At 49.8% G+C, this 26,566-nt stretch overlaps 1 protein-coding gene across 5 annotated transcripts in view; it reads left to right on the top strand.

Moving 5' to 3' along the window:
* ACACB (acetyl-CoA carboxylase beta) overlaps positions 1–17,972 on the top strand; it is a 159,301-nt gene extending 141,329 nt beyond the window's left edge. For 4 of the 5 annotated variants that reach the window (XM_064379874.1, XM_012469122.2, XM_064379873.1 and 1 more), the window contains 12 exons: positions 945–1,055; positions 1,899–2,042; positions 3,112–3,232; positions 5,021–5,117; positions 7,970–8,066; positions 8,657–8,792; positions 10,165–10,342; positions 12,037–12,149; positions 13,972–14,126; positions 14,834–15,004; positions 15,111–15,247; positions 16,003–17,972. In XM_064379874.1, coding sequence (XP_064235944.1) covers positions 945–1,055; positions 1,899–2,042; positions 3,112–3,232; positions 5,021–5,117; positions 7,970–8,066; positions 8,657–8,792; positions 10,165–10,342; positions 12,037–12,149; positions 13,972–14,126; positions 14,834–15,004; positions 15,111–15,247; positions 16,003–16,129 — 1,587 coding nt within the window. In that variant the 3' untranslated portion in view covers positions 16,130–17,972. The remainder of the gene's footprint in view (positions 1–944; positions 1,056–1,898; positions 2,043–3,111; positions 3,233–5,020; positions 5,118–7,969; positions 8,067–8,656; positions 8,793–10,164; positions 10,343–12,036; positions 12,150–13,971; positions 14,127–14,833; positions 15,005–15,110; positions 15,248–16,002) is intronic. The other variant, XM_064379875.1, reaches the window with a different exon arrangement.
* The last annotated feature ends 8,594 nt before the right edge of the window (positions 17,973–26,566 follow it).

The following is a 26,566-nucleotide window of genomic DNA, read 5'->3' as shown; positions in this document are numbered from 1 at the left end:
TTCCTTGAAGGTCACGTACCAGATAAACTCTGCCATTTTGCCTCTTAGTGTGTATTCAAGCTCACTTGCCCAACTTCTGAGATCTTACTGGGAAGCTGCTGATCACCAGCTTCAGGTGTTTTCTATCTATTGGGATGCTGCCTCTTCCCTGCTGCCAGCTGTGACCAGTTATTTTAGAGAGACACTTTACAAGTGCCTGTCACGTGATTGTTGCCTGACATTCCTCTCCTGCCCTGCTCATGTTTGCCTAACTACCTACTCTAACAGCAGCAGCAGCAGTAATAGTACTCTTTAATGATAAACTGCCTTTTAAGGCCTTATTTTTACATACAGTGTTGAATCTTCAGTTTTCAAGGTGGAAAATGTTGGTCATAAGCATCTTCCTTGGGCTTGTTTTCTAGATTATATGCATAGTCTTTTTATTTTGAAATCATTTAAGACCCACTATCAGTTATAATATAGTACAATTTCCAAAGTACCCTTCACCCAGCTTCCCCCATGGTACTTACATAACCGTAGTACATTATCAAAACCAGGAAACTGACATTGGCACAATATTGTTAACCCAGTGCAGACCTCATTGGGATTTCACCAGTTTTTACATGCACTCCTAGGTGTCCTTTTGGTTAAGAGGCTGCAATGGCCCATAAATGCCCAAGCTCAGAAGAGCTGCACACAAGCCTCTTAAGATCTGAAACGTTCAGTGTCTGCTGTTTGTCTTTATGGCAGTCTTTGTTAATGTGTTATTTCCAGACAGGAATCCAAGCTCAATAAAGTGGCTAAAGAATGAGCTTTTGCCTCTGCTGCGGTTTGGCTACAAATCAGATTGACATTGGCCAAAGCATAACTTCCATTTGGGCCCAGCAGGTTCCTGGACTCTTCCCTGCTGTGAGGGGTGGGTACCTCCCCACTTCTCAGAATTCAGAGGGGTCCTCTCTCTACAGGTGACCTGCCGAGCCCTTGGGATCGGGGCCTACTTGGTAAGGCTGGGCCAGCGAGTGATCCAGGTGGAGAACTCCCACATCATCCTCACGGGAGCAAGTGCTCTCAACAAGGTGACCAAAAAGAGGCCTGTGTGGGGTAGATCCTTGGGGGCCAGGATCCCATTGGTTTCTGGTGGGGGATTTTTCTCAGTATGAAACCAGTTTCATTCCTACTGATACAACAGTTCTTTTTTAATTTTAGTTATCTGGGCTCCTTATGAGAAAAAAAATAGTTTTAGGCTATTCTGGTGGATCTAACTCCCTGTATTACTGACGTTTTAAAACAAATTATTAAACCACCATTATACATTGCAGAAAATTAGAAAAGGACCCCCCAAAAGTAATTTTGCTGTCTCTATCATTCTGGTATAGTTCCCTCTCATCTGTCTTTATGTGGTTAATCTATAGTGAATACACAGTTTTGGATTCTACTTTTTTCACTGTATTAAAACATTTTCCATGTTGCCGTAGTCTCTGTACTTAATGTCTGCTGAAATCCCAGCCAAGTCTCAAAGTCTGCTTCTTGAACCAACAGCATCAGCATCACCTGGGAAGTTGTTAGAAATGCAAATCGTCAAGCCCTGCTGCAGACCTGCTTAATCAGAAACACTCTAGGGTTTTGCTTTTGAGATGGTCAAGGTAGAAGTCAGCTGCATCACCAGTTCTCAAACTGGGCTGCATGTTGGAATCACCTAGAAACTAAAAAACAAACAAAACACAAAAACTAATGCCTGGGTCCCAGCCTCAAAGATTCTGATATAATTGGTCTGGATGTAGCCTAAGCATCAGGATTTTTGAAATCTCTTGGGTGATTCTAATGTGTAGTCAGGATTGAGAAGCATTGAGATGATTTCCAAAAAGGTGGTAGGGCTCTGCGCCGTGGAGGACATTGCTAACCGTGTTGTGTCAAAGCAGGTCCTGGGAAGAGAGGTCTACACATCCAACAACCAGCTGGGTGGTGTTCAGATCATGCATTACAATGGCGTCTCCCACATCACCGTGCCAGATGACTTTGAGGGGGTTTATACCATCCTGGAGTGGCTGTCCTATATCCCAAAGGTGCAGTACTACCCCTGCAGCTTAGAGCCTGGAAGACTCTATTATCAAGCTCATTGTCTGTGTCCCTGTCACCTCCTGGGTGGTGTGGGAGGCTGCAAGCAGGAAGCCCTGCACATGTGGCTGGGGTTGATTTTTCTTATGCCTTTCTTCCTTCTCTCTCTGACGCCCAACCCTGTACTAGCTGTCCTTTGTTCTTTTGGTGACATAAATGCCATTGTAAGGATGCTATCTGTTGATCCTTTAGAAAGAGGTAGTATTGTCTCTTGACAAGAGGCAGCACTGGACAATACTGAGAGTCTTTAAGCTTTATAGTCAGGCTGGATTTGATTCCTGGCTTCCTCCTCAGTAGCTATAAGACACTGGGAGAGTCCCTAAATTTTTCTGAGCCTGTTTCCTCATCTGTGAAATGGGAAAAATAATAGCACCTAACTCAACTCATGGTGTTATCATGATGATTAAATGAAGTGATATTCAGAGCAGAGCATTTGGTAGGTCCTCACCAAAGTAAGAAGGGATAATAGTGGGCACAGTTCTTGGTTAACTGTAACATTCCTAACAAATAAGTGAGGTTGTCATTCTTCATTATAATCATTTCTGAGCAGTTGGGTTTCCAGAGCTCAGGTCATTCCAGATCTGCCAAGACCCCAAGTCACAAATGTCAGCTTGTATTCCCAAGTACCCCTTTTCCCCATCTGCATGCCATCTATTACCACTCTCTGCAGGCAGTTTCTTTTTTTCTTTTTCTTTCTTTTAAGATGTTTTTCCTCCTATCTGGCCATATGTAGCAGTATAGTAGAGAAACAGAGACTTTCCTGCCTTTCTTTAACTTCCCAGCATCAGTGACACCATCTGAACCAAGAAGTCAGGAGTTTAGATTTCAGAAGAATCTGTGGGATGGGCCAGTCCTCATCTGGCATTTTTCCAATCAGAGCTGTGGCTTCAGGAGCCCTAGGGAAGGGATATTGCTGTATAACCAGGCATAATCATAGTCAAGAGGAGCAAAGTGCTGATCAGAGGTATTATTGACAAGCACCACAGACTGAATCAGAGACTTGGCTTTCTTTTTTAGGATAATCACAGCCCTGTCCCTATCATCACACCCACTGACCCCATTGACAGAGAAATTGAATTCCTTCCATCCAGAACTCCCTACGACCCCCGGTGGATGCTTGCAGGAAGGCCTCACCCAAGTAAGTTCTAAAGTATTTTGCCTAGGACCTGGTCTTGGGTTTCTTTCTAGGGCTTGGGGCAAATGAGCACTTAGGTAGAACACTTGATATTTGTTCTCATATCCCAGAAAGGTCCACCTGAGATCAAATGCAGGGAGAGTAGAGAAACAGAGACTTTAGGCTTTTCCTGAGCTGTTGACCAAGAAGGGGTGGAAACAGCCTCCAGTTTCTAGAGCTAATAGATGGAGGTGAGGCACAATGGTGGTCATGGTCTCCCTCCCCTGATGCTCCATGCTCCATGGTCTCTCCTTACCCCACTGTCTCATCTGTAGAAAATTCAGTGCTGAAACATCACAGTTTCAAAGAGAAGACTGCATCTCTTCTTTCTCTCTTACAAAGGAACTGTGTGAGTTTACACAGGATAGGCAATTTGGTCTCTTTTTTTGAGACAGTCTCACTCTGTCACCCAGGCTGGAGTGCAGTGTTGTAATCTTGGCTCACTGCAACCTCTGCCTCCTGGATTCAAGTGATTCTCCTGCCTCTGTCTACCAAGTAGCTGGGATTACAGGTGCCTGCCACCACGTCCAGCTAAGTATTGTATTTTTAGTAGAGACGGAGTTTCACCATGCTGGTCAGGCTGATCTTGAATTCCTGACCTCAAGTGATCTGCCTGCCTCAGCCTCCCAAAGTGCTGGGACTACAGGCATGAGCCACCATGCCTGGCCAATTTGGCCTCTTCTTTATCTGCACACACACACGTGAACATATGAATGCACATGCACACGTATGTTTTTGCACACACACATTCTCTCCCTTTCTCTGAAAGGGATGGGTTTCTCTCTCAGAGGTGTATTATTTCATTCTGAGCAGCTGGAAAAGAACAGGAAAGCTGAGCTGCTCCCGTCACCATATCCCAAATCTAGAGTTTCACATGCTGCTACCTTTAGACCTTGGCTGCTCCTCAGCTGTGCGATGCAGGAGAGGTGACCCTCGGGAGCGTGCAAGACTCCAGCCAGTGCAGGGAACCCTGTGGCTTCCTTCTCCTGCTTTTCATTTCTCTTGGACTTTCTGGCCCGTAAACACTGAGGGGGCTGCTTATCTCAATTAAAAAACATTCAGCTTCTTACTGTCAAGCCAGTCCTCGGCAGACATTGAAGCTGGGCTGTTGCGTGCCTGGGTGCCGGGCCTCCCACGCCTGAGGCACCGCCTACTCTCTGACTGTGCCCTCGTGGTCAGAGCTGCAGCCATTTACACTGTCGCATGGATTGAAGTCATCATTTCCTCCCCAGCAATGGCTGTAGTTGACATCATCATAGTCTCTCTCTGTCTCTTTCTGGGAAATTGAAATTTTTTCCCAATTAAGTGGTTATTTAGCTGTAGCCAGCAGCCAGCAACCAGCAGGTCAGGGATGAGTTTTTCAGGACAGGTGGTCCCTTCCTGAAATCCCGCCTTCTGGAGGTGTCTGTCCACTCTCTTTGCATCTTGGGAAAAGAGGGCAGAGACTGTGTAGAATCTCAGTGTGTTTGGCGTTGGCTGGCTGTTGATGGTAGTCAGATATTCTGTACAGACCAAATTCTTGACTTGGTATATTTATTGCAGTCCTGTTTATCTTTTGCGGCATTTTGGGAAGGGAGGAAGCGGATAAGGGAGGAAGGGGTTGGGGTCTCTGTGGTTTTAGGTAGAAAGGGGTATCTGGGCTATGAGGTTAAAGCCAGGCTGTCCTTAGGGAGATTTTGCCCAGCCAGGAGCGTCCTGGGAGCCCTCCGCCATCCGGCCCCCCAGCCTGGGCTTCTGCCCTTCTGCCCACAGCTCTGAAGGGAACGTGGCAGAGTGGATTCTTTGACCATGGCAGTTTCAAGGAAATCATGGCACCCTGGGCGCAGACTGTGGTGACGGGACGAGCAAGGTAACCATGAAGACGGGAGCAGGTGACTCGTGTTGGGCTCCCCAGGCATTGGGGACCCCAGGTGTGAGGCCAGGGACCTCCAGGGGCAATTTTATTATTGGCCTCAGGATTTTCTAAAAGGAAAAACCAATTTGGGGGATGGTTTCTGGAGTGTCTGTATGTGGCCTTAGAAGGTATCTCAGCCAACCTCCTGCTGAGGCCTGAGACCCCTGCCTGTAGTCAGTCCACAGGCCATGGGGGCTAACGACTCCTTTAGGCATCAGAAGGCGGCCTTGGGTGCTCTCCCCGGAAAACTTCACAGACACGGGCACTCTGAATTCCATCTTAGGAGAGCCATGGACAGGAGCCTGTTGTATACCAGTGTTGGTGGGAGGCTGAAATGCTTGCATGCTTTCTGAGCGGGGCAGCTCACTCTTCAGCCTTGTAGCCTTCACCTCTTTGGACAGCTCCATCTGCCTGAAAGTTCCTCCCTCTAATGAGCCCAGAGCTGCATCCTCCTCATTTGCCAGCTCAGATTCCTGGTACAATGTTGCAGCTGTAAGTCCAGGCTCTGTGATGGACCTGAGGCCAAGCCCCATGTCCGTCACTCACACTCTGGTCCTCCACATCTGTAAAATAGGGATAATAATTCTACCCCAAAGGCATAGTGTGATGATAAGATGCAATAACAAATATGAAACACTTAAAATATCCCACATACTCCGTAAGGGGAATGGCTACTATCATTTACATCTTGGGCAATAAATACTATAGTACAGCCAGGGCCGGGCGCGGTGGCTCACACTTGTAATCCCAGCACTTCGGGAGGCCAAGGCAGGCGAATCACCTAAGGTCAGGAGTTCGAGACCAGTCTGGCCAACATGGCAAAACCTCATCTCTACTAAAAATACAAAAATTAACTGGGTGTGGTGGCAGGTACCTGTAATCCTAGCTACTGGGGAGGCTGAGGCATGAGAATTGCTTGAACCCAGCAGGCAGAGGTTGCAGCATGCCTAGATCACACCACTGCACTCCAGCCTGGGTGACAGAGGGAGACTCTGTCTCAAAAAAATAAAAATAAAATAAAATAAATAAAGTACAGCTAGGCACAGTGGCTCACGCACCTGTAATCCCAGCACTTCAGGAGGCCAAGGTAGGAGAATCACTTGAGCTCAAGGGTTTGAGACCAGCCTGGGCAGCATAGCCAGATCCCGTCTCTACAAATAATATTTTAAAATTAGACGGATGTGGTGGCACACGCCTCTAGTGCCAGCTACTCAGGAAGCGAAGGTGAGAGGATTGTTTGAGCTCCTCATGATATTCAGTGTTAAGGGGAAAAATTGCTCATTCTATGATGCCAAGTGAAAAAGACATCAGTATCCAAAAGTATCCCAAATCCATTGAACTTCTAATTGCATAGAAATGAAAGACTAGAAGGAAATAGATGAAAATGTGAACGGTATGGTAAAGTGGGGTGATTCAAGTTTTTTTCTTTTTTCTTTTTTTGAACATTTGTTTTCCTACCTTTCTAGCATGAGTGTATGTTACTTATTAATAAAATGAATTCTGGCCAGGTGTGGTGGCTCACGCCTGTAATCCCAGCACTTTGGGAGGTCAAGGCGGGTGGATCACTTGAGGTCAGGAGTTCAAGACCAGCCTGACCAACATAGTGAAACCCCATCTGTACTAAAAATACAAAAATTAGCCGGGTGTGGTGGTGTGTGCATGTGATTCCAGCTACACAGGAGGCTGAAGCAGGAGAATCACCTGAACCTGGGAGACGGAGTTTGCAGTGAGCCAAGATCATGCCATTGCACTCCAGCCTGAGTGACAGAGTGAGACTCTGACTGAAAAACAAATAATAAATAATCAATTAAGTAAAATAAAATAAGTTCTATTTTTAAAAGCAAAAAATTAAAAATAAATAATCTCCTCTCTCCATGGGAAAATCCTTTGATTTGAGGACTGCTCTCCCCGACACCTGCCTCGGAGGGTAAATGAGAACCATCTAGCAGTGCGCTGTGCAGTAGCAAGTAACTAATGTCGTGACATGCCCTGAACTGAGTCTCTGTCCTGTTCTACATCCCTCAGCCCTTTCCAAGTGCAACTTGATGTCTAGAACGATGCTGTCCAGTGTAGTCGCCACTGGCCACATGCGATGCTTTAGTGTAATTATTATTATTATTATTATTATTTGAGTCAGGGTCTTGCTTTTTCACCCAGGCTGGAGTGCGGAGGTGTGATCACTGCTCACTGCAGCCTTGACCTCCTGGGCTCAAGTGGTCCTCCCACCCCAGCCTCCCAAGTAGCTGGGACCACAGATGTGCACCAATGCACCCAAGCAATTTTTTATTTTTTGCAGTTACAGGGTCTCACTATGCTGTCCAGGCTGGTCTCAAACTCCTGGACTCAAGCAATCCTCCCTCCTCAGACTCCCAAAGCTCTGAGATTACAGGCATGAGCCACCAAGCCTGGCTCCTTTAGTTTAAATTTAACTAAGTCAAGTCAAAGAGGATGGCCCGTTCCATTCCTCATACTTGCCACGTTCCACGTGCAGGCCACAGATCCCGTACTAAGGAGTACAGAGACAGCACGTGGCCCTCATCCCAGAAAGTTCTAGTGGCTCATGCTGCTCCAGGCCCTGCACCATCCTAGCCCTCCTCTGATGGTTCTTGTCCCAAAAAGGGCACCAACAGGTCTGCTACCTTTCGAGGCTCTTACCATTTTGGGGCTTTTTCTTTGCATTCCAAAAAAATAATGCGCCAGATTAAAAAGAGCATTCTCCTCCACATGCCCTTCTCCCCACACCCAGAGGTCCCCAAATGCACCTGGGGTGCTGCCCAGGGCCTAGCTCATCGGCGCTCATCTTCCAGGCTTGGGGGGATTCCGGTAGGAGTGATTGCCGTGGAGACGAGGACAGTGGAGGTGGCGATCCCTGCAGACCCTGCCAACCTGGATTCTGAGGCCAAGGTCAGCGGGCTGGGAGCTGCGGCTGCTGGTTCAGCCAGCTGCACAGTTGAGAGTGGGTCCTATACCTGGCCTGCCAGCTCAGGTGAAGCAGGGGACCCAGTGCAGTCCCTGGCCCTGGGGGACCCAGTGCCTATTTCTCTGACACTTTCTCTATGGATTGCATAAAGGGCTGCGCCATCTTGCTTCTTCCTCAGCAGAAGATAAAAGTCCCTAGAAGCCCCTCCCACCTCTTAACCTGCCCCTGTTGCTGTTTCTGCGCTAGGCCAGGGTACGGACTAAGAAGGGCTCAGGAGTCAGAGGGCTGGATCCCAAGGCTAGCTTTCCCCCAACTCAGTATGGCCTTGATGAGCTCAGCACCCCTCAGAGCCTGTAAATTAGGGTGACGGGAACCTTGCTGGGCTGCAATGGGAGGGTCGAGCCTGGTCCCAAGCCAAGAAGATGGGGCTTCTGTCCTTCTGAGCCCTGGCTCTGGTGCTGGGGCCAGCACAGATCAGATCTCCCACCATCCAGGGCAAGACTCTGGCAGCCATCCCTGTGTCCCGGGCTGCTGTTGCGCAGGGGCACCTGATCCCAGCAGCTCTGTGTTCCAGATAATTCAGCAGGCAGGACAGGTGTGGTTCCCAGACTCAGCCTACAAAACCGCCCAGGCCATCAAGGACTTCAACCGGGAGAAGTTGCCACTGATGATCTTTGCCAATTGGAGGGGGTTCTCCGGTGGCATGAAAGGTAAGCCCCTCTCTGTCTGTGGTTACCCCAAAGCCTTGGGGTCAGCACCCAGGACAGCACCCTCTGGGTGGTGACACTACTGTCCTACTCTGTGCCCATCATCATCTTAGCTGTGTGTCCCAATCACCCTGAGAACAGAAGATTGTTCAGGTACCTCACCACCCAGTTTTAAAGATGGGAACTGCTGGGCACAGTGGCATGTACCTATAATCCGGGCGCTTTGGGAGGCCAAGGCAGAAGGATCATTTGAGGCCAGGAGTTTCAGATCACCCAGGGCAGTATAGCAAGACCTTGTCTCAACAAAAAATAAAATAAATGTTTAAAAAATCAGCTGGGTGTGATGGCACGTGCCTGTTGTCCCAGCTATTTGGGAGGCTGAGGTGGGAGGATTGCTTGAGCCCAGGAGGTTGAGGCTGCACTCCAGCCTGGGCAACAGAGTGAGAGTCCCATCTCAAAAAACAAAACAAAACAATGAGGAACTGAGGGTTGGAGGCAAAGTATGACTTTCTAGAGGTCACACCCTGAAGTGCAGGGCAGGGAGGGGTGGCCCCAGGAGCTGCAGGGTGACCTGGGCAGTCACCCCCGCATTTGGCAAGGTGAGGAGGATGTTTGTCCGCCCTTCCCTCTGCAGAAAGCTGCTCTGAGCCTCATGTGACTGTTCTGTTGTGTGGGGGCTTTTTAAGCTACCAACCATGTTTTGGGAGACAGTGGCTGCTGGATGACTGGGGTGTTGAGGGCAGAGCTGGAGGGGAGGCAGGCAGACCTGCTGTGGGTCCTTGTTAGCTGGGTGACCTCACTGACCTCACTGAGCCTCAGTTTCCTTCCTTTGTAAAAGGAGGTTAAGAACAGGACCAACCTCAGAGGGCTGAGGTAAGGTTCTGATGAGCTCATTGCTGGTGTGCAGTGTGATTGTCAGTGATGTTATTATTGCATTCTTGTTTTCGTGTAGGGCTCCTGGGGGCCTGGAGAGACGTGACTTGGTGGAAGATAAGGGCCATGTTGCCTGTGTATACTGGGGAAGGATCGGTATTACTGTTAGGGAGGATTTTCTTTGCTGGAAATGGTAGGGCAGAGTGGGGACAGTCCCGGGTGAAGGCATCTCGATTCCAATTGGAAAGAATCCTAGAGATTGGTTTCTCCCTGTGCCTTCACAGATGAGGGCGCTGAGGCCCACACTGGGTGAATGGCCTGTTTGAGGTCACACGGCCACTTAGAGAGTGATCAGTACTCCAACTCCCAGCCCAGTGCTCTCCAGGCCTCCCAGCTGAGCTCACTCTCTCAGGATACCCTGGACAACCAGGGCAGTGGGTTTTGCGTGTGGATGAGTGAGGGCCCTGAAGTTGCCAAACTGGGAGGCCACTTTGCTTTTCAGACATGTACGACCAGGTGCTGAAGTTCGGAGCCTACATCGTGGACAGCCTCAGACAATATAAACAGCCCACCCTGATCTATATCCCGCCCTATGCGGAGCTCCGGGGAGGCTCCTGGGTGGTCCTGGACGCCACCATCAACCCACTGTGCATAGAAATGTATGCGGACAAAGAGAGCAGGTGGGTGTGTTCCCCTTAGCCTGGCTTAGCCTTTTCTTGTTCTCCCAGTCTTGAGAGCCCATGACCTTTGAGCCACTGGCCGGGGATCATGGAGGGCTGCAGTGGCTGGAACCTGTAGGTGGTGGAGGAATGTTGTCTCTTCTTTCACGGTTTATACTCCTCCTTCCCTAGGAAGTTTGCAATCAAAAAATAAAAAGAAAAGACTGAAAGCACTTGAGCTTCCTGGCAGCCAGGATGAAAAGGGAAATATGACGGGTCATTTATCTCTCATTAGACCCGGAGCTTCTCCCAAAGCGATGAGTTCCTATAGGAAATGTTTTATTCAGTTTTATAACCCAGGGTCTAGCACAGTGCCTGACTCCTGGTAGGTGGTCAGGAAATACTGGCTAAACGAATGACTCAATGAATACTTACATTAGAGGATACTAGTGCTTCATGGGAGAGGAAACCTCCTTGGGACTTTCCTTAGGAGGAATTTATCCCAGGGATTATTATAGAAAGGATGATGACAGTAATGTTCACAGCACAGTGACTGACGACTTTGAAAACTACATACTACACAGGATGTAAGGAGTCATTCTGCTCAAAATACAGGCACAGCATACCTATGTTCACTCCCTCATTCATTCATTCATCTAATGAATATTGATTACCTCACTATATGCCAGCCATTCTGCTAGACATTATGTTATGGTGGCAAATGGGCCAAGCTGGTCCTGCATTCAGGGCACTTAGACCCTTGTCAGGGATTGCTGAGGTCAGTCCTCCAGGAAGACTCAGGATACTGAGCAGCATTTGAATGGAGTCGTTGCTAACTTTTCATCCTGGCCACCAGGAAGCTCAGAGCTACTGATAGTATAGTATTCTTCAAGGCTTCTAAGCTGTCAAAAGCAAAAGGGGTCAAGGGGAGAATGAGGGGTAAATGAAAATGTTGGAAATGAGGCCAGGCATAGTGGCTCATGCCTATAATCCCAGCACTTTGGGAGGCCAAGGCGGGCAGATCGCTTGAGACCAGGAGTCCAAGACCAGCATGGCCAACATGATGAAACCCTATCTCTACGAAAAATACCCAAATTAGCTGGGCGTGGTGGTACATGCCTGTAATCCCAGCTATTCGGGAGGCTGAGGCAGGAGAATCACTTGAACCCAGGAGGCAGAGATTGCAGTGAACCAAGATAGTGCCACTGTACTCCAGACTAGGTGACAGAGTGAGACCCTGTCTCAAAAAAAAAAAAAAAAAAAAAGGAAAGAAAATGTTGGAAATGGGAGGACAGCTCACACGAGACCACGCTGGGCTCTCAACGTGCTGCTGTGAGATTTAAAGCAATCAGAAACAGTGTGCCGCCTCTAGAAGAGCAGAAAGTAGCAAAGTTAGAGAGGACGGTGGCTGGAGAGCAGGGGGGTCATGTGTCATAGAAAAAGCCATACACGCTTGGACCTGAAAGGGCCCTCCAGAGTTCCGAAAGCATTATTTTAAACAGTTGGCTTAGTCTTTCCATCTGTGGGTAAAGATACAGAGGCCCAGAGAGGGAAAGTGACTCGCCCAAGGGCACACAGCATGTGTAGAGGTGAAAGACCTGAGAACTGACACCCAGATCTTCTGGCTCTCTTCCCTCCAGCTCCCCAACATCCATTAGCTGTTGCTTGCTAGGCAATGTCTCATACAACCCCATCCTTGCCTCTTCTCTTTTAAGGGGTGGTGTTCTGGAGCCAGAGGGGACAGTGGAGATTAAATTCCGAAAGAAAGATCTGATAAAGTCCATGAGAAGGATCGATCCAGCTTACAAGAAGCTCGTGGAACAGCTAGGTAAGGGGGTCCCAAAGGCTTCACCTCTCAGAGGTCAAGAGAGGACAAGCTGGCTCCATTGCTGGGGGTTTCTAGGATGTTAAAAATAAAATGAAGAGCTACCAAAACACAACTATAATAACTGAGATTTTTAAAGATATTCACATTTGTCTTTGCTGTTTTGTTTTGTTTTGAGACAAGGTCTGGCTCTATTGCCCAGGCTGGAGTGTAGGGTGCAGTCTCAGCTCACCATAACCTCTGCATTCTGGGCTCAAGCCATCCTCCCATCTCAGCCTGAGTAGCTGGGATTACAGGTACGTACCGCCATGCCCAGCTAACTTTTGTATTTTTGTAGATACAGGGTTTTGCCATGTTGCCCAGGCTGGTCTCAAACTCCTGGGCTCAAGCGATCCATCTGCTTTGGCCTCCCAAAGTGCTGGGATTACAGGCATGAACCACTGTGACTGGAGGACATTCACATTCCTAAATCAACCTTTTTAACATTAAAATATATGTGTGTATGTATGTATATATATGTACGTGTGTGTGTGTGTGTGTGTATGTGTGTGTGTGTGTGTGTGTGTGTATATATATATATATATATAATGCCATCATGAATTTATTTCTCAACATACACAAAAGATAACAATTGAGGTATTTGGGGTTGATGAGGAATATCAGAATTTTTAAAGGGAAAATGTTCCTTAAAAATTTCCAATTAGACAAGGTATTTTACTAATTTTGTTTGAATGATAGCTTTGTTTCGCTTGTCATCTTTAGATGTAATTCTCTTTATTTATTTATTTATTTATTTTTGAGAAAGAGTCTTGCTCTGTCACCCAGGCTGGAGTGCAGTGGTGCAATCTCAGCTCACTGCAACCTCTGCCTCATGGGTTCAAGCAATTCTCATGCCTCAGCCTCTCAAGTAGCTGGAATTACAGGTGTGCACCGCCACACCCAGCTAATTTTTGTGTTTTTAGTAGAGACGAGGTTTCACCATGTTGGCCGGGCTGCTCTTGAACTCCTGGCCTCAAGTGATCTGCCTGCCTCAGTCTCCCAAAGTGCTGAGATTACAGGCGTGAGCCACTGCATCTGGCCACAAGATGTAATTCTCTTTAAATATCCATTTTAGGTGTCAGTGTCTTTATAACTGTGCTATTCACAAGATTTATTACGGTATGTGCATGTAATTTCTTTGGTTGGTATCAGGGTAATGCTGATCTCATAGAATGAGTTGAAGTGTTCTCTCTTGTTTTCTGAGTTTTTGTAGAATTGGCATTATTCCTTTAAGTTATTAATAGAGGTTTTTACCTATAAATTCAACTTCTTTGTTATATATAGGACTATTTGTGTTGTCTGTTTCCTCCTAGGTGAGCTTTGGTGATTTGTGTTTTTCAAGGAATTTGTCTATTTCATCTTAAGTTGTCAATGTGGCATAGAGTTGCTTATAATATTCCCTTGTCATATTTTACAGTATGTACTAAAACTAGTAATCGATAAGCACAATGGGTCTGATGAAAAGGGAAAATTGTAGAGTTGCATGTTGAATGCCGTCTTGCAATTGTGAGTGCAATTCTAAGACTGCACTAGCTATTTGACTTGAGACAAAGGGGGCCGTCAAAATGGGCCTGTGGTAGGGGCGAGGCCAGTGGACTCTGGGGGACCTAGGGGGCTGAGGGTAGCCTGTGTAGCAGCAAGGGTAATATCAGAGTTAAAGCTCAGATCTCTGACGGGGCAAGGCCTGTCCTGCAAACCCTGATTTGTGCCCCCTTAAAAAAAAATCTCCACCCCACCATATGCGGCCCCCTTCCATGGCTTGACTGGCCCTTCTGCTCGCCTGCAGGGGAACCCAATCTCTCCGACAAGGACCGCAAGGACCTGGAGGGCCGGCTGAAGGCCCGCGAGGACCTGCTGCTCCCCATCTACCACCAGGTGGCGGTGCAGTTTGCCGACCTCCACGATACGCCCGGCCGGATGCTGGAGAAGGGCGTCATGTCTGTGAGAGCCACGGCTGCCGTGTGGGGTGCAAAGAGCCCACCTTGGTTTCCAAAAACCAGGCTCGGGGCTTTGGGGCTTGGGGAGGGGGTTTGGGATGGGTCCAGTGCTGCATGTGGGAGTCACCTGGGAGCTTTACAATAATCCCGATGCCCAGGTGGCACTGCAGACCAGTGAAATCCAAACACCTGGATGGGAGTCAGCAGTCATGTTTTTTTTAATCCCCAAGAGATTCTCATAAGCAGCAAAGTTTGGGGACCACTAGTCTGATGGCTCGGTCATTGTGGAGCTGGACCAGGGGTAGAAACCGTTGTTCCTGTCCAGCATTCACCCCAGCCCACACCATTGCAAGGACCTCCCACAGTCACCTCCTACCATGTCCAGGGCTCTTTGGTTCTCTCGCTGCAGATTCTCCCCGACAGCTGGCTCAAGCCTCACACGAGCCTGTGTTTTTGTCGGTTGAGGTAGAGGTGGGTACCGGGTTTGTATGGGGGATATTTTTTCACCTGTGGCCAGTCTGGAGTCCTGGTGGTGTCCTGGCTCTGAGCAGGTATCCTTCCCCTCCCCGCGCCTCAGCCTCCTTGCCTGTAAAATGGAAATGGTCTCAGAGCCTGGGCCCAGCCCCAGGCAGCCACTGCCATGGTGTGGTCTGAGCCAGCGTCCTGTCTCCTCCTTCCCTTTCCGGGGACTCAGGCCTGGCTCATCCGCAGGACATCCTGGAGTGGAAGACCTCGCGCACCTTCCTGTACTGGCGCCTGCGCCGCCTCCTCCTGGAGGACCAAGTCAAGCAGGAGATCCTGCGGGCCAGCGGGGAGCTGAGTCACGTGCACATCCAGTCCATGCTACGCCGCTGGTTCGTGGAGACGGAGGGGGCTGTCAAGGTGGGCCTGGGGTGAGAACGAGGCCGGTGGGCACAGGGGGTGCTAGGGATGAGGCAGCCGGCCCACGGCAGGGTCCCTCTCTGAGGCATCCTCTGCCCCTCCCCAGGCCTACCTGTGGGACAACAACCAGGCAGTCGTACAGTGGCTGGAACAGCACTGGCAGGCCGAGGACAGCCTGCGCTCCACCATCCGCGAGAACATCACCTGCCTGAAGCGCGACTCCGTCCTCAAGACCATCCGAGAGTGAGTGGCCGCCGCCCCTGCTTCCCAGCCTCCTTGGCAAGGACCCGAGCCAGGATTGACCCCCAGCTGCCCGACTCCTTGGCAGCCACTTTAACCCACACGCTGCGCAGTCCCAGGGCCTCGGGGCCTGGATCGTGTGCTGAAGGCCACATTCTGGGATTGGGTGCCCCGCCACCCAACAAAGAGACCACACTCCCCAATGCCCGGTCTCCCGGCACAGTGGTCGGGTGGGGCAGAGAGCCCAGGGGTGCTGGGACACTTCCAACTTAGGACCTTTGCTGGAATATGGACTTGTCCAAAGTCACAGCTGAAGCAGGATTGGTCACAGAATCCACATTTGGAACCGCTAGCCTTCAGGCTGCTGGCTTCCACGCCAGTGTCAGCCTTTCCAGAGGGTCCCCTCCCCCCATTACCTTGGGGTCACCCTGTGAAATAGGGAGTTGAACACAGGGGACCCCATTTGGTGGAGGAAGCTGAGACTCAGGGCAGTGTCGTGACTCAGGGCAGTGTCTTGTCTCAGGTCACGTCACACAGCAGGAGGGACAGTAGGGACGGTGGTGCCTCAAGGCATTCTGATCTTCAGATCTCAGCTCCCCCTGCTGCACAGGACCATCACCCGCACAGGGACCATGGCAGGAAGGGAATCGGGAGCTCTGGGTTCTGGGACGTGGCCCCACACAAGGACTGTGCCACCCTAGGGGCCACTGAACAAATTGGCAAGAGTGACCCCAGCTGTCCTCTCACCTCCCCTGCAGCCTGGTTCAAGAGAACCCCGAGGTGGCCGCGGACTGCGTGATATACCTGAGCCAGCACATCAGCCCAGCTGAGCGGGCGCAGGTGGCTCACCTGCTGTCTACCGTGGACAGCCCGGCCTCCACCTGACCCCGGCCCGCCCAACCACTCCCGGGACCACGCAAGAGAAACCACCCAGACCCACCGCCCGTACACCCTCAGCAGGACCTTGAAGACTTGCTTTTAAAAACAGAAAATCCTGGCACTTCTGCAGGGCTGCTGGTTCCGAGCTGACACCCATCTCGGTGAAAGGCCCAGGAGCGCCTCTTCCAAACAGAAACAGCCTCCTCTCCATAGTTGGGAAGTTTATACTGTTTTGTCTCTGAAGATGACATTTTTGTTACATCACTAAATCAATCCAGCTAAGACATCCCAGTTTCCTTCTACGAAACAGTGCCTAGCACGTGGGATCCAGGCATTCTTTGGGCTCGTTTGATATCACATCATGAAATCTTTTATTTTTTTACTCTGAGACCAGCACTAGATATAAGCATCTTATATATTTCAGCCAAATAAATGGGCCAAGGAAAAATATATATATAAAGAGACAGGACTAGAGAAAACCTATTTTTGTAATGATATTTCTTTGGATACCGTCTAGTCACCCAGGAAAACGTACGTATAATTTTTTTTTTTGAGACAGTCTCAGGCTGGAGTGCAGTGGTGCAATCTCACTGCAACCTCCATTTTCCAGGGTCAAGTGGTTCTCCTGTCTCAGCCTCCCAAGTAGCTGGGATTACAGGTGCCCACCACCACTGACTGATTTTTGTATTTCTAGTAAAGACAGGGTTTCACCATGTTGGTCAGGCTGATCTCAAAGTCCTGACCGCAAGTAATCTGCCCAAACCTTGGCCTCCCAAAGTGCTGCGATTATAGGCATGAGCCACCATCCTCAGCCAGATGACTTTTTGTTGAGAGAATGAAATGGTATTTTGTTCCCCAGATGGCCTAGTGAATCACCAGGAGTATCTTCCTGGTAGGCCATGTTTAGCGCCGGTTGGCAGGATTCTCTTTTTGAGAGAGGAAAGCAAAATGAATGGAAGTGCCTGGCTGGAGGTTTCAGGACCTCTGGAGGATGCTCTCGCGTAGCTCGAGGTCCTCTGCCTGCCTCTTGCCTCCAAGGAAAACGAAGACTCCCCTTCTCCCTGCAGGACTGGTCCCCAGCCTGTGCATGCACCCTCCTCCTGCCCAAGTGGGGAGCACAGAGGCGGAGGGGAACCCCTCACCACGCTCATAGCCCAGCTTGCTCACTAGTGTCACCTCTGTGACGGTCACCACTGCTCCCTTGGAGGGCCACTTGAGTCACTGTTCCTCCCTTGCCTGCTGGCTTGATGAACACAGATGGTGGGATCTGACCCTGAGGAGCAGAGCTGTCAGTGACCAAGGACCAGATTGTGGTGACCATGCTGATTTGCGGTCATGGCAACGCACCCAGCAGCTCCTGGCTCTGCAGGCGCCACAGCCTGGGGCCCTGTGATCCTCTGGTTTCTCCCATAGGGGTGGAGTCGGCAGTGGGGGGAGTTGGCCGCAACCCACTGCTGTGGTGGGTGGTTTGTCCGAGGGTGCTGAATGTGATGCCTGGTCAATGTGGAAGCCCGCGAGGTCGCCCAGGGAAGCCTCCAAAAGCTGGGATGCTTGGGGGTATCCAAGTTTAAAAAGACAGAATGTGACCATCAGCCAATGACAACCCTGGCAAATGAAGGTGGGCGGGCAGTGAGGGGTGGGAGAAGGTGCATTATTCATTATTCCATCCTAAGGTTTGCTGTGGGGTTGAGGGGAGGAATGAATGCTGCTTTGGGAACTGAAGGTTTTTCTGTTGGGAAGGCCCTCTTGGTTTTGGAGAGAAAGACAAGTTATGGGTCGCTGCTACCTTGGAACTGTGTGCAGAGAGCCTGCCAGGAAATGTGCAGAATAAACTATTTTTTGAAGGAAACACTTTGGCCTTGACTTTATACTCTGAACTGGAGAAGGCAGGTTGCCTCCGGGGCAAGGGTAGGTGTTCACCTTGGCACCCTCCATTCCCGCCGCCACAGCTGAGACCCTGACTACGTTCCCGTCACAGGAGCAGATGGGGATGCAGTGAAGGGAGCTGGAGGCTGGACCGAGCTGGACAAAATCATCCCTTTTTGAAAGCACTGGGGGAAAATGTTTTAGAAAATTCTATGCAAGCTTAGGAGAAATACCTAATGTAGATGACGGGGGATGGATGCAGCAAACCACCATAGCACGTGTATACCTATGTAACAAACCTGCAAGTTCTGCACGTGTACCCCAGAGAGTATAATAATAATAAGAATAAAAAGTCCTGGCCAGGTATTGCAAGGAAAAGATTTTTTTCCCCCAAACCTCCTGGATGAGGGAATTAATAATAATAAAAAAAGATTATATGCAAGCCTAGTCTATACCACAGGCAAAAATGGAGCTTCTCTGGAAGAAGGGGTCGGGGGTTGGCCCAGACACTTCACATGCCAGGTGCCTTCCTTTCCACCACCTCGACCCACCCCGCTGTGCAGGTGAGGAAGCCGAGGCACCGGGAGATGAAGGCATTTGTCCATGGTTACACAGGGACAGAACTGGGGCTGAATCAAGTCTGTTTGTCTCTAAAACCCAGCCCTTTCCTTTTATGACCTAGGTCCTTGGTGGGCAGGCTTAAGCCACGCTTAGGAGTTGGTTGTACCTGGACCTAAACTGAGAAGAACCCCCGCCCACCCCCCACCGTGGCTTCTCAGCACACAGGGACTAATCAATTTTGTCTCCAAAACACATAACAACAACCATTACTTTTATTCTACCTGACGTCTTTTCCAGGCATTTCCCCCTTACCAGGGCTGGGCCAATCAGAGTCGTCCATTCCCCCTGATGGTGGTGACGCAGGTATGGGCATGTATCCCCAGTAGAGCCAATCAGAATTCTTTAGGGATGTCTGACAGTGCTGATTAGGAGAGAACCCACCAATGCAGGGGGAAGCCAAGCCCAGAGAGAGGGGGAGACCCAGTCCTGTTGGTGGTATTTGGATGCCTGGATCAAGCCCTGCCTGAAATCAGTAGCCCAGACCCAGGAACCTATCCACGGTTTGTTTTTTTTAATGCTTGCACTAGTTTGAGTTGGAGCTCTATCCTTAGCCGCAGAGATGGCCCAGTTAGCCCAGAAGACAGCAGTTAATTTCCATCCACAGCAGCACCTAATGGTGGTCTGCATCAGCAGACCCTTCAGGAAAGGAGGTGAGGAATTGATAACAAGCTGAAATGCAGCCCTCTGGGACGGGGAGGAGGAAGCTCTGATTTGATTTGCATCCTGAAGACTACGGGTCGATTCTTTGTTTTCATCTGGATTTCAAACCTGGACACAAGTTGCCATCTGCCACTAATGATGCTGGAGTTGACTCTGGACATCAGGTGAAAGTGCTTTCTCTGACAAGGTCGCCTTTTCTCCCTTGGAGGACTTAGCATAGCCAGTCACAAGGGGAAGGGAGAAAGGATCAGACCACTGAGTGTGGACAGAGGTCTTGTTGGGCAGGTTGGGCGCTAGCTGAACACTCGCCACAATGGCCACTGGTCACATGCCAGGCTCTGGCGTCCTTCCACACAATCCTCATGTGACCCTTGGAGGTGGTTGTTACATACACTCTATCTTCATTTTTTTAACAAGAGACAGGGTCTTGCTCTGTTGCCCAGGCTGGAGTCCAGTGACATGATTTCAGCTCACTGCAGCCTCAGCCTCCTGAGCACAAATCCTCCCACCTCAGCCTCCCAAGTAGCTGGGACTACAGGCATGCACCACCGTGCCCAGATAACTTTTTTAGTTTTTTAGAGACAGGATCTAGCTATGTCGTCCAGGCTGGTCTTAAACTCCTGGCCTTGAGTGATCCTCCTACCTCAGCATCCTAGACTTCTAGAATTTAAGGTGTAAGTCACTATACCCGGCCTGTATCCTCATTTTTATACACAAGAAAACCCAGGCTCAGCGATGAGCTGACTTCTCCACGTGCACATAGCTGGTATGAGGAGGGGCCAGGCCAGGGACCCAGGCTGGCTCAGACCCAATCCCCCTGGGCTTAATGCCTTTCTGTAAGTCCTGAACCTTTGCAAGGGTTAGATCCCAAAACGTGAGAGAATCTTGTAGACCAAGCTCTACTTCTCCTGCCTCCCTGCCTTCCTGGCTAATTCAGCCAATGCCATCATTCAGTTCCTTGTCAGAAACCTCGCTCTTCATGCCAGAGCCCTCACTGGGGGCTGGCTGCCCTCTTTCCCGATACTGGCAGATTCTGTAGCCCTAAACCACTCAGAGGAACCTCACATTTCCGCATGTGCAGCGTGCTCCTCCACATCACAAGTGTAAATGTGGGCTGGGTTATCCCCATTTCTACTCCTTTCTTTGGCCTCCCCCAATTGATTATTTTATTTATTATCTCATTATTTTGTCTTGCTCTGTTCCAAAAGTCAGTTGGCCTTTTTTCTCAGGGTCTTTTTTTTCCTAACATTTTATTACGAAAATTTCCAAATGCCAATTAGTCAAGATATTTCATAGTACTCACCCCAACCCGCCGTCTCGATGCCACCATTGACATTTGACCTTGCTTATACCTTCTTTAACACTCTTCTCTTCATCTGTCCATCACTCTCTCTATCTGTGAATGCATGTTATGATTTTGTCACGTTCCAGAGTACATTGCATACATTAATACATTTCTCCAGGGTAAATTTTGCATTTCAAAACTAGTTGTTTGTTTTGTAAATCACTTCCTGAGCTTTTCTGCAACTGAGAGCTAGAGATCCCTAGATGTCTCTGGTTGCTGAACCAGGGCTGGATTTTGGAGAGCAGTCTGCTGAGAGAGGTTGTCCTCTCCTAGAAGGGGAGGTGACTGGCTGCTCCCGATGATGGGCTATATTTTGTAATATGCTGACCAACGGAATACTGTGTAGGAAACACAGGCAAAGAGCCTAGAAGTTTGTTTTTGTTTTTATTTTGAGACAAAGTCTTGCTCTGTCGCTCAGGCTGGAGTCCAGTGGTGCAACCTCAGCTCACTGCAACCTCTGCCTCCTGGATTCAAGCGATTCTCCTCCCTCAGCCTCCCAAGTAGCTGGGATTACAGGCACCCACCACCACTCCCAGCTAACTTTTGTATGTTTAGTAGAGATGGGATTTTGCCCTGTTGGCCAGGCTGGTCTCAAACTCCTGACCTCAAGTGACCCACCCACTTCCACCTCCCAAAGTGCAGGGATTACAGGAGTGAGCCACCCACACCTAGTCTAGCTTTTTTTTTTTTTTTCTTTGAGACAGAGTCTTGTTCTGTCACCCAGGCTGGAGTGCAGTGGCATAATCTCGGCTCACTGCAACCTCCGCCTCCCGGATTCAAGCGATTCTCCTGCCTCAGCCTCCTGAGTAGCTGGGACTACAGGCGCCCACCACCACGCCCAGATAATTGTTTGTATTTGTAGTAGAGATGAGTTTTCACCGTGTTAGCCAGGATGGTCTTGATCTCCTGACCTCATGATCCACCCGCCTCAGCCTCCCAAAGTGCTGGGATTACAGGTGTAGGCCACCGAGCCCAGGAGTGTTTTGTATATTTTTATCATGGTAAAATATACGTAGCAAAATCTTCACCATTTTTAAGGGTACAGGTCCGTAGTGTTAAGTGCATCCACACTGTTTTGCAATCAATCGCCAGAACGCTTTCTACCTCGCAAAAGTGAAACTCTGTACCCATTAAACTCTAACTCCCCATTCCCCTCCTCCTCCCAGTCCCTGGCAACACCATTCTACTTTCTGTGTCTGTGAATTTGCCTACTCTAGGTACCTCATCTAAGTGGAATCGTACAGTATTTGTCCTCTTTGTGACTGGCTTATCCCATTTAGCATAATATCCTCAGGGTTCATTCATGTTGTAGCATGGATCAGAATTTCCTTCCTTTTTAAGGCTGAGTAATATTCCATTGCACGGTTAGAGCACAGTTTATGCATCCGTGCATCCATCAATGAATTACTTGATGACTCCTGCCTTCTGGTGGTTGTGAATACTGCTGCTATGAAAATGGGTGTACAGAGCCGGGTGTGGTGGCTCATGCCTGGAACCTCAGCACTTTGGGAGGCTGAGGCGGATGGATCACCTGAGGTCAGGAGTTCGAGACCAGCCTGCCAACAAGATGAAACCCTGTCTCTACTAGAAATACACAAATTAGCCAGGTGTGGTGGTACGCTGGTAGTCCCAGCTATGCAGGAGGCTGAGGTGGAAGAATTGCTTGAACCTGGGGGGCGGAGGTTTCAGTGAACAGAGATCATGCCACTGCACTCCAGCCTGAGTGACAGACAGAGTGAGACTACGTCTCAAAAAAAAAAAAAAAAAAGAAATGGGATTGCTGGATCTGGTGGTAATTCTTTTTCATTCTTTGCACAATCAGCATAGTTTTGCCACAGCTGCTGTACCATTTTACATTCCCACCAGCAATGCACACGCCTCCCTAATTTCTCCACATCCTTGCCAATACTATTTGTTTTCCTTTTTCTGTTTGTTGTTGGTTTCTATGTGTTTGATAATAGCCATCTAAGGGGTGGAGCTTAGAAGTAACTGAACTCAAAGTCGTTGCACCTTTTTACTCGCATGCCTCAATCATCACGGACGGCATATATAGACCCCACCTGTGACCCTGACATCCTGATTCCTCCACCTCCTGCTTCCCTCGCCCACCCAGCTGGCCCCGCCCCTCCCTTCTCTCCCACCTGCTCCCCATTCTGCGATGATGCTGAAATCCAGACGCCGGCAGACCCAGGCGTGGCAGAACTCCTGGAGGCCCGTGGAGAAGGAAGCGGCCCGCCATCGGCAAGGCGACACCCCAGGTACGTTGTTCATCTTTTCACCATCTCACTCCCGCTGCCTGAGCCTTTCTGGTAACGTCCTCCTCCCTTGAGTTGCTGCCAGGCTCACCTGCAGGCCGCACAAGTGCAAGGGCTTCCTCGGTCCAAGTCGGAGGAACGTTCTGGGTTCCTAGACCTCAGGTTCTAAGTTCGCAGGCCCACCCTGCTGACCCCCTCCTCACTCCATCTTAGAATCTTCTCACCCTTCCCTTGGCAAGCTCCCAAGTGTAGCAGGGGTGGTTGACTCTGGCCTCTGGCCCTGCCTCAGTCTTTTTTTTTTTGAGATGGAGTTTCACTCTGTTGCCCAGGCTGGAGTGCAGTGGTGTAATCTCAGCTCACTGCAACCTCCACCTACTAGGTTCAAGTGATTCTCCTGCCTCAGCCTCCTGAGTCACTGGGATTACAGGTGTGTGCCACCATGCACTGCTAATTTTTGTATTTTTAGTAGAGACCGGGTTTCGTCATGTTGGCCACGCTGGTCTTAAACTCCTGACCTCAAGTGATCCAACCAACTTGGCCTCCCAGAGTGCTGGGATTACAGGTGTGAGCCACAGTGCCTGACCTCAGAATCCCAGACAGGAATCTGGAGAGCTAGATCTTTCTCTTTTTTTACCTTTTTTTTTTTTTTTTGAGATGGGGTCTCATTGTGTTGCCCAGGCTGGAGTGCAGTGGCACTATCACAGCTCACTATGGCCTCAACCTCCCAGGCTCAAGCTATCCTCCCACCTCAGCCTCCCCAGTAGCTGAAACTAAGGTACACACCACCATGACTACCTAATTTTCTTTCTTGCTTGCTTGCTTTTTTTTTTTGAAGACGGAGTCTCATTATGTCACCCAGGCTGGAGTGCAGTGGTGCGATCTTGGCTCACTGCAACCTCTGCCTCCTGGGTTCAAGCATTTCTCCTGCCTCAGCCTCCTGAGTACCTGGGACTACAGACGTGTGCCACCACGCCTGGCTAATTTTTTGTATTTTTAGCAGAGACGGGGTTTCACCATGTTGGCCAGGCTGGTCTCGATCTTCTGACCTTGTGATCTGCCTGCCTCGGCCTCCCAAAGTGCTGGAATTACAGGCATGAGCCACCGCGCCTGGCCCTAATTTTCTAGTTTGTTATTTGTAGAGATGGGGGTCTCATTATAGCTCCCAGGGTGGTTTCCAACTCCTGGGCTCAAGCTAACCTCCTGCCTTGGCCTCCCAAAGTGCTGGGATTACAGAAATGAGCCACTGCACCTGGCCAAGATGGGATCTTGCTATGTTGCCCAGGCTGAGATCCAGATCTTAAAAGTCCCCAGGAGATGCTGATAACCAGCAAGTCTGACCACATTTCTGTAGTTACCAGAGACGCTAGTCAATGATGGAAGGTGGTAAGCACCACACTGGAGAAATCCAGATGCTTCCACCTGTTGGGGGCACTTATCCCACAGGCGGAAACCCGGGCAGCCTTGGGGGTCAGAGGATGTGGGTCCTAGAGATGAGCCCGGTTGTCCTCCCTTTCGTGGGAGTGTTTGCTTCTGTCCTGTGGCAACCTGCGAGTGGCTGTGGAAGATGCTGGACGGGTTCTTATGGACTGGGCACCCCTTGGCGATGGCCCAGCCTGGCTCTTTGGCTGCTGTTGGATTTCTCCACGTTTCAGCTGCCAGCTAGATCTCTCCTGCTTCCCCTGGACTCTTGAGGGTTTTGATTTTGGAGATCAGAGGTTCAGCGTCTATACCCATAGGAAAAACAGTCAACACAACTGGCACCCTCCAAAGGAGGCGATGCGCAGCTCCACCACTTCGTCTCCTACTTTTGATTGGATCTTCTTTTTACTTTCCCTGCACTTACACTGAATGCCCTTTAGGAGCCTACGCTAAGCCATGACAGCGCCATGGAGGGGCGGGAGACCTGTAGACCTGGGGTTAATTCCCGGTCACGTGGCCTCGGAGAGTTTTTGCTTCTGTCTAAACCAGCAAACAGAGGGTGTCAGCTGAGCCCTCTGAGACGTGATAAAAGATCGTGGGGAAGCACAGTGTCATTTGAATCCCATCTCTACCCCTTATTAATCATGCCTAAGCTACCTAGCCTCTCAGAGCCTCAGTTTCCTCCTCTGTAAAATGGGGATGTATTTATTGTCTATGGCTGTTGTAACAATCCCCACAAACTTAGTGGCTTAAAACAACACGAATTTATCCTCCTACAGGTCTAGAGGTCAGAAGCCCAACAGAGGCCTCTCTGGGCTAAAATGAGTGTCAGCAGGGCTGCGGCTCTTCTGGAGGCTCTAGGGGAGAGAATCCATTCTCTTGCCTTTTCCAGCTTCTAGAGACCGCATTCCATCTTCATAGCATCTTTAGACCTGACACTGACTCTCCTGCCTCCCTCCCTTACCTGTAGGACTCTTATGACTCCCTTAGGCCTACCTTGATAATCTGGGGTGATCTTCCACTTTTTTTTTTTTTTTTTTTTGAGACAGTGTCTTGCTCTGTCACCTAGCCTGGAGTGCAGTGGTGCAATCATAGCTCACTGCAGCCTCGATCTCCTGGACTCAAGTGATCCTCCTGCCTCAGCTTCCTGAGCAGCTGAGACTACAGACACGCACCACCATGCTTGGCAAATGGTTTTTGTAGAGATGGAGTCTTACTGTGTTGCCTAGGCTGGTCTCAAACTCCTGGGCTCAAGCAGTCCACCTGCCTCGGCCTCCCAAAGTGATGGGATTACAGGTGTGAACCACACCCGGCAATCCCCCCTATTTTAAGGCAGCTGATTAGTAACCATAATTCCATCTGCATCTTTTATTCCCACTTGCCTGGTAACATAATGTATTCGTAGGTTCCAGGGACTAGGACCCAGGAGGAAAATAAGATAGATTGTGTCCTGGTATTATACACTGCAGGGAATAAACCCCCTAGACATGCTAGTGAATGCTGTTACTATTTTTGTTGTTAGAATGTGGGTGATTTCTTATAGAAGGGGAAGAAAAGCTTTAGAAATATGATCTCTGAGCCTCAGTTTCCTTATCTGGGAAATGGGAACATCCCACTGGTTGTGCGGGCTGTGGTGGGTTCCGGGAGATGCTGCCTCACCAGCACTGAGCTCCGTGCAGCCTGCGGCAGGTGCTCATATGACAGCAGTTTGTGTTTTTCTCCATGAGCTGCTCAGCCCCACAAGCAGCCTCATTCCCCCCGTGTCTCCTGCATGCTTTCTTCTGGTGACATCGTGGCCCCTGCACAGGTGGCACTCTGGCTGTGACCAGAGCTCTGCCTAGAGCTTGTGACCTTGGTGTTTTTGCCTGGACTCTGTACACCTGGCTCCCACTTGCCCGTGGTAAGGAACAGAAGTCAGACTCAATCGTGGGCTCCCAGCCCTTTCCTTGTGGTGACGCAGTAGCTCGGGCTCCATTCTCCCAGCTGAGCACCCCAGGAGATGGAGGGTGCCCCCTAGCTCCTGCACAGTCCCTGGGGGATGCTCACTGGCTGTGAACACCATGGCCTAGGTCCCTCACCCCCACTTCAGCCAATCTCAGGGAATGGCTGCAGGCTGTGATGTTCTTTATGGCTGGGCTGGGTTCACAGGGTTTTTCAGGAGCCAAGCCAAGGAGACGGTGGTACAAATGCTGGGCAGAGAAAGCCAGGGCTGCTGCGGGCACCCTCTCCCTACCCTGTGCCTGGCCTCCACCAAACTCTTCCTGATATCACCCACAG

Source organism: Aotus nancymaae, unplaced genomic scaffold (genome assembly GCF_030222135.1).
Source record: "Aotus nancymaae isolate 86718 unplaced genomic scaffold, 86718_ANA_hifiasm-v0.15.2.pri h1tg000021l, whole genome shotgun sequence".
NCBI classification, from domain to species: Eukaryota; Metazoa; Chordata; class Mammalia; order Primates; family Aotidae; genus Aotus; species Aotus nancymaae.
Note: the sequence above shows the minus strand (reverse complement) of the source record. Positions and strands in the feature narration are given on the sequence as shown.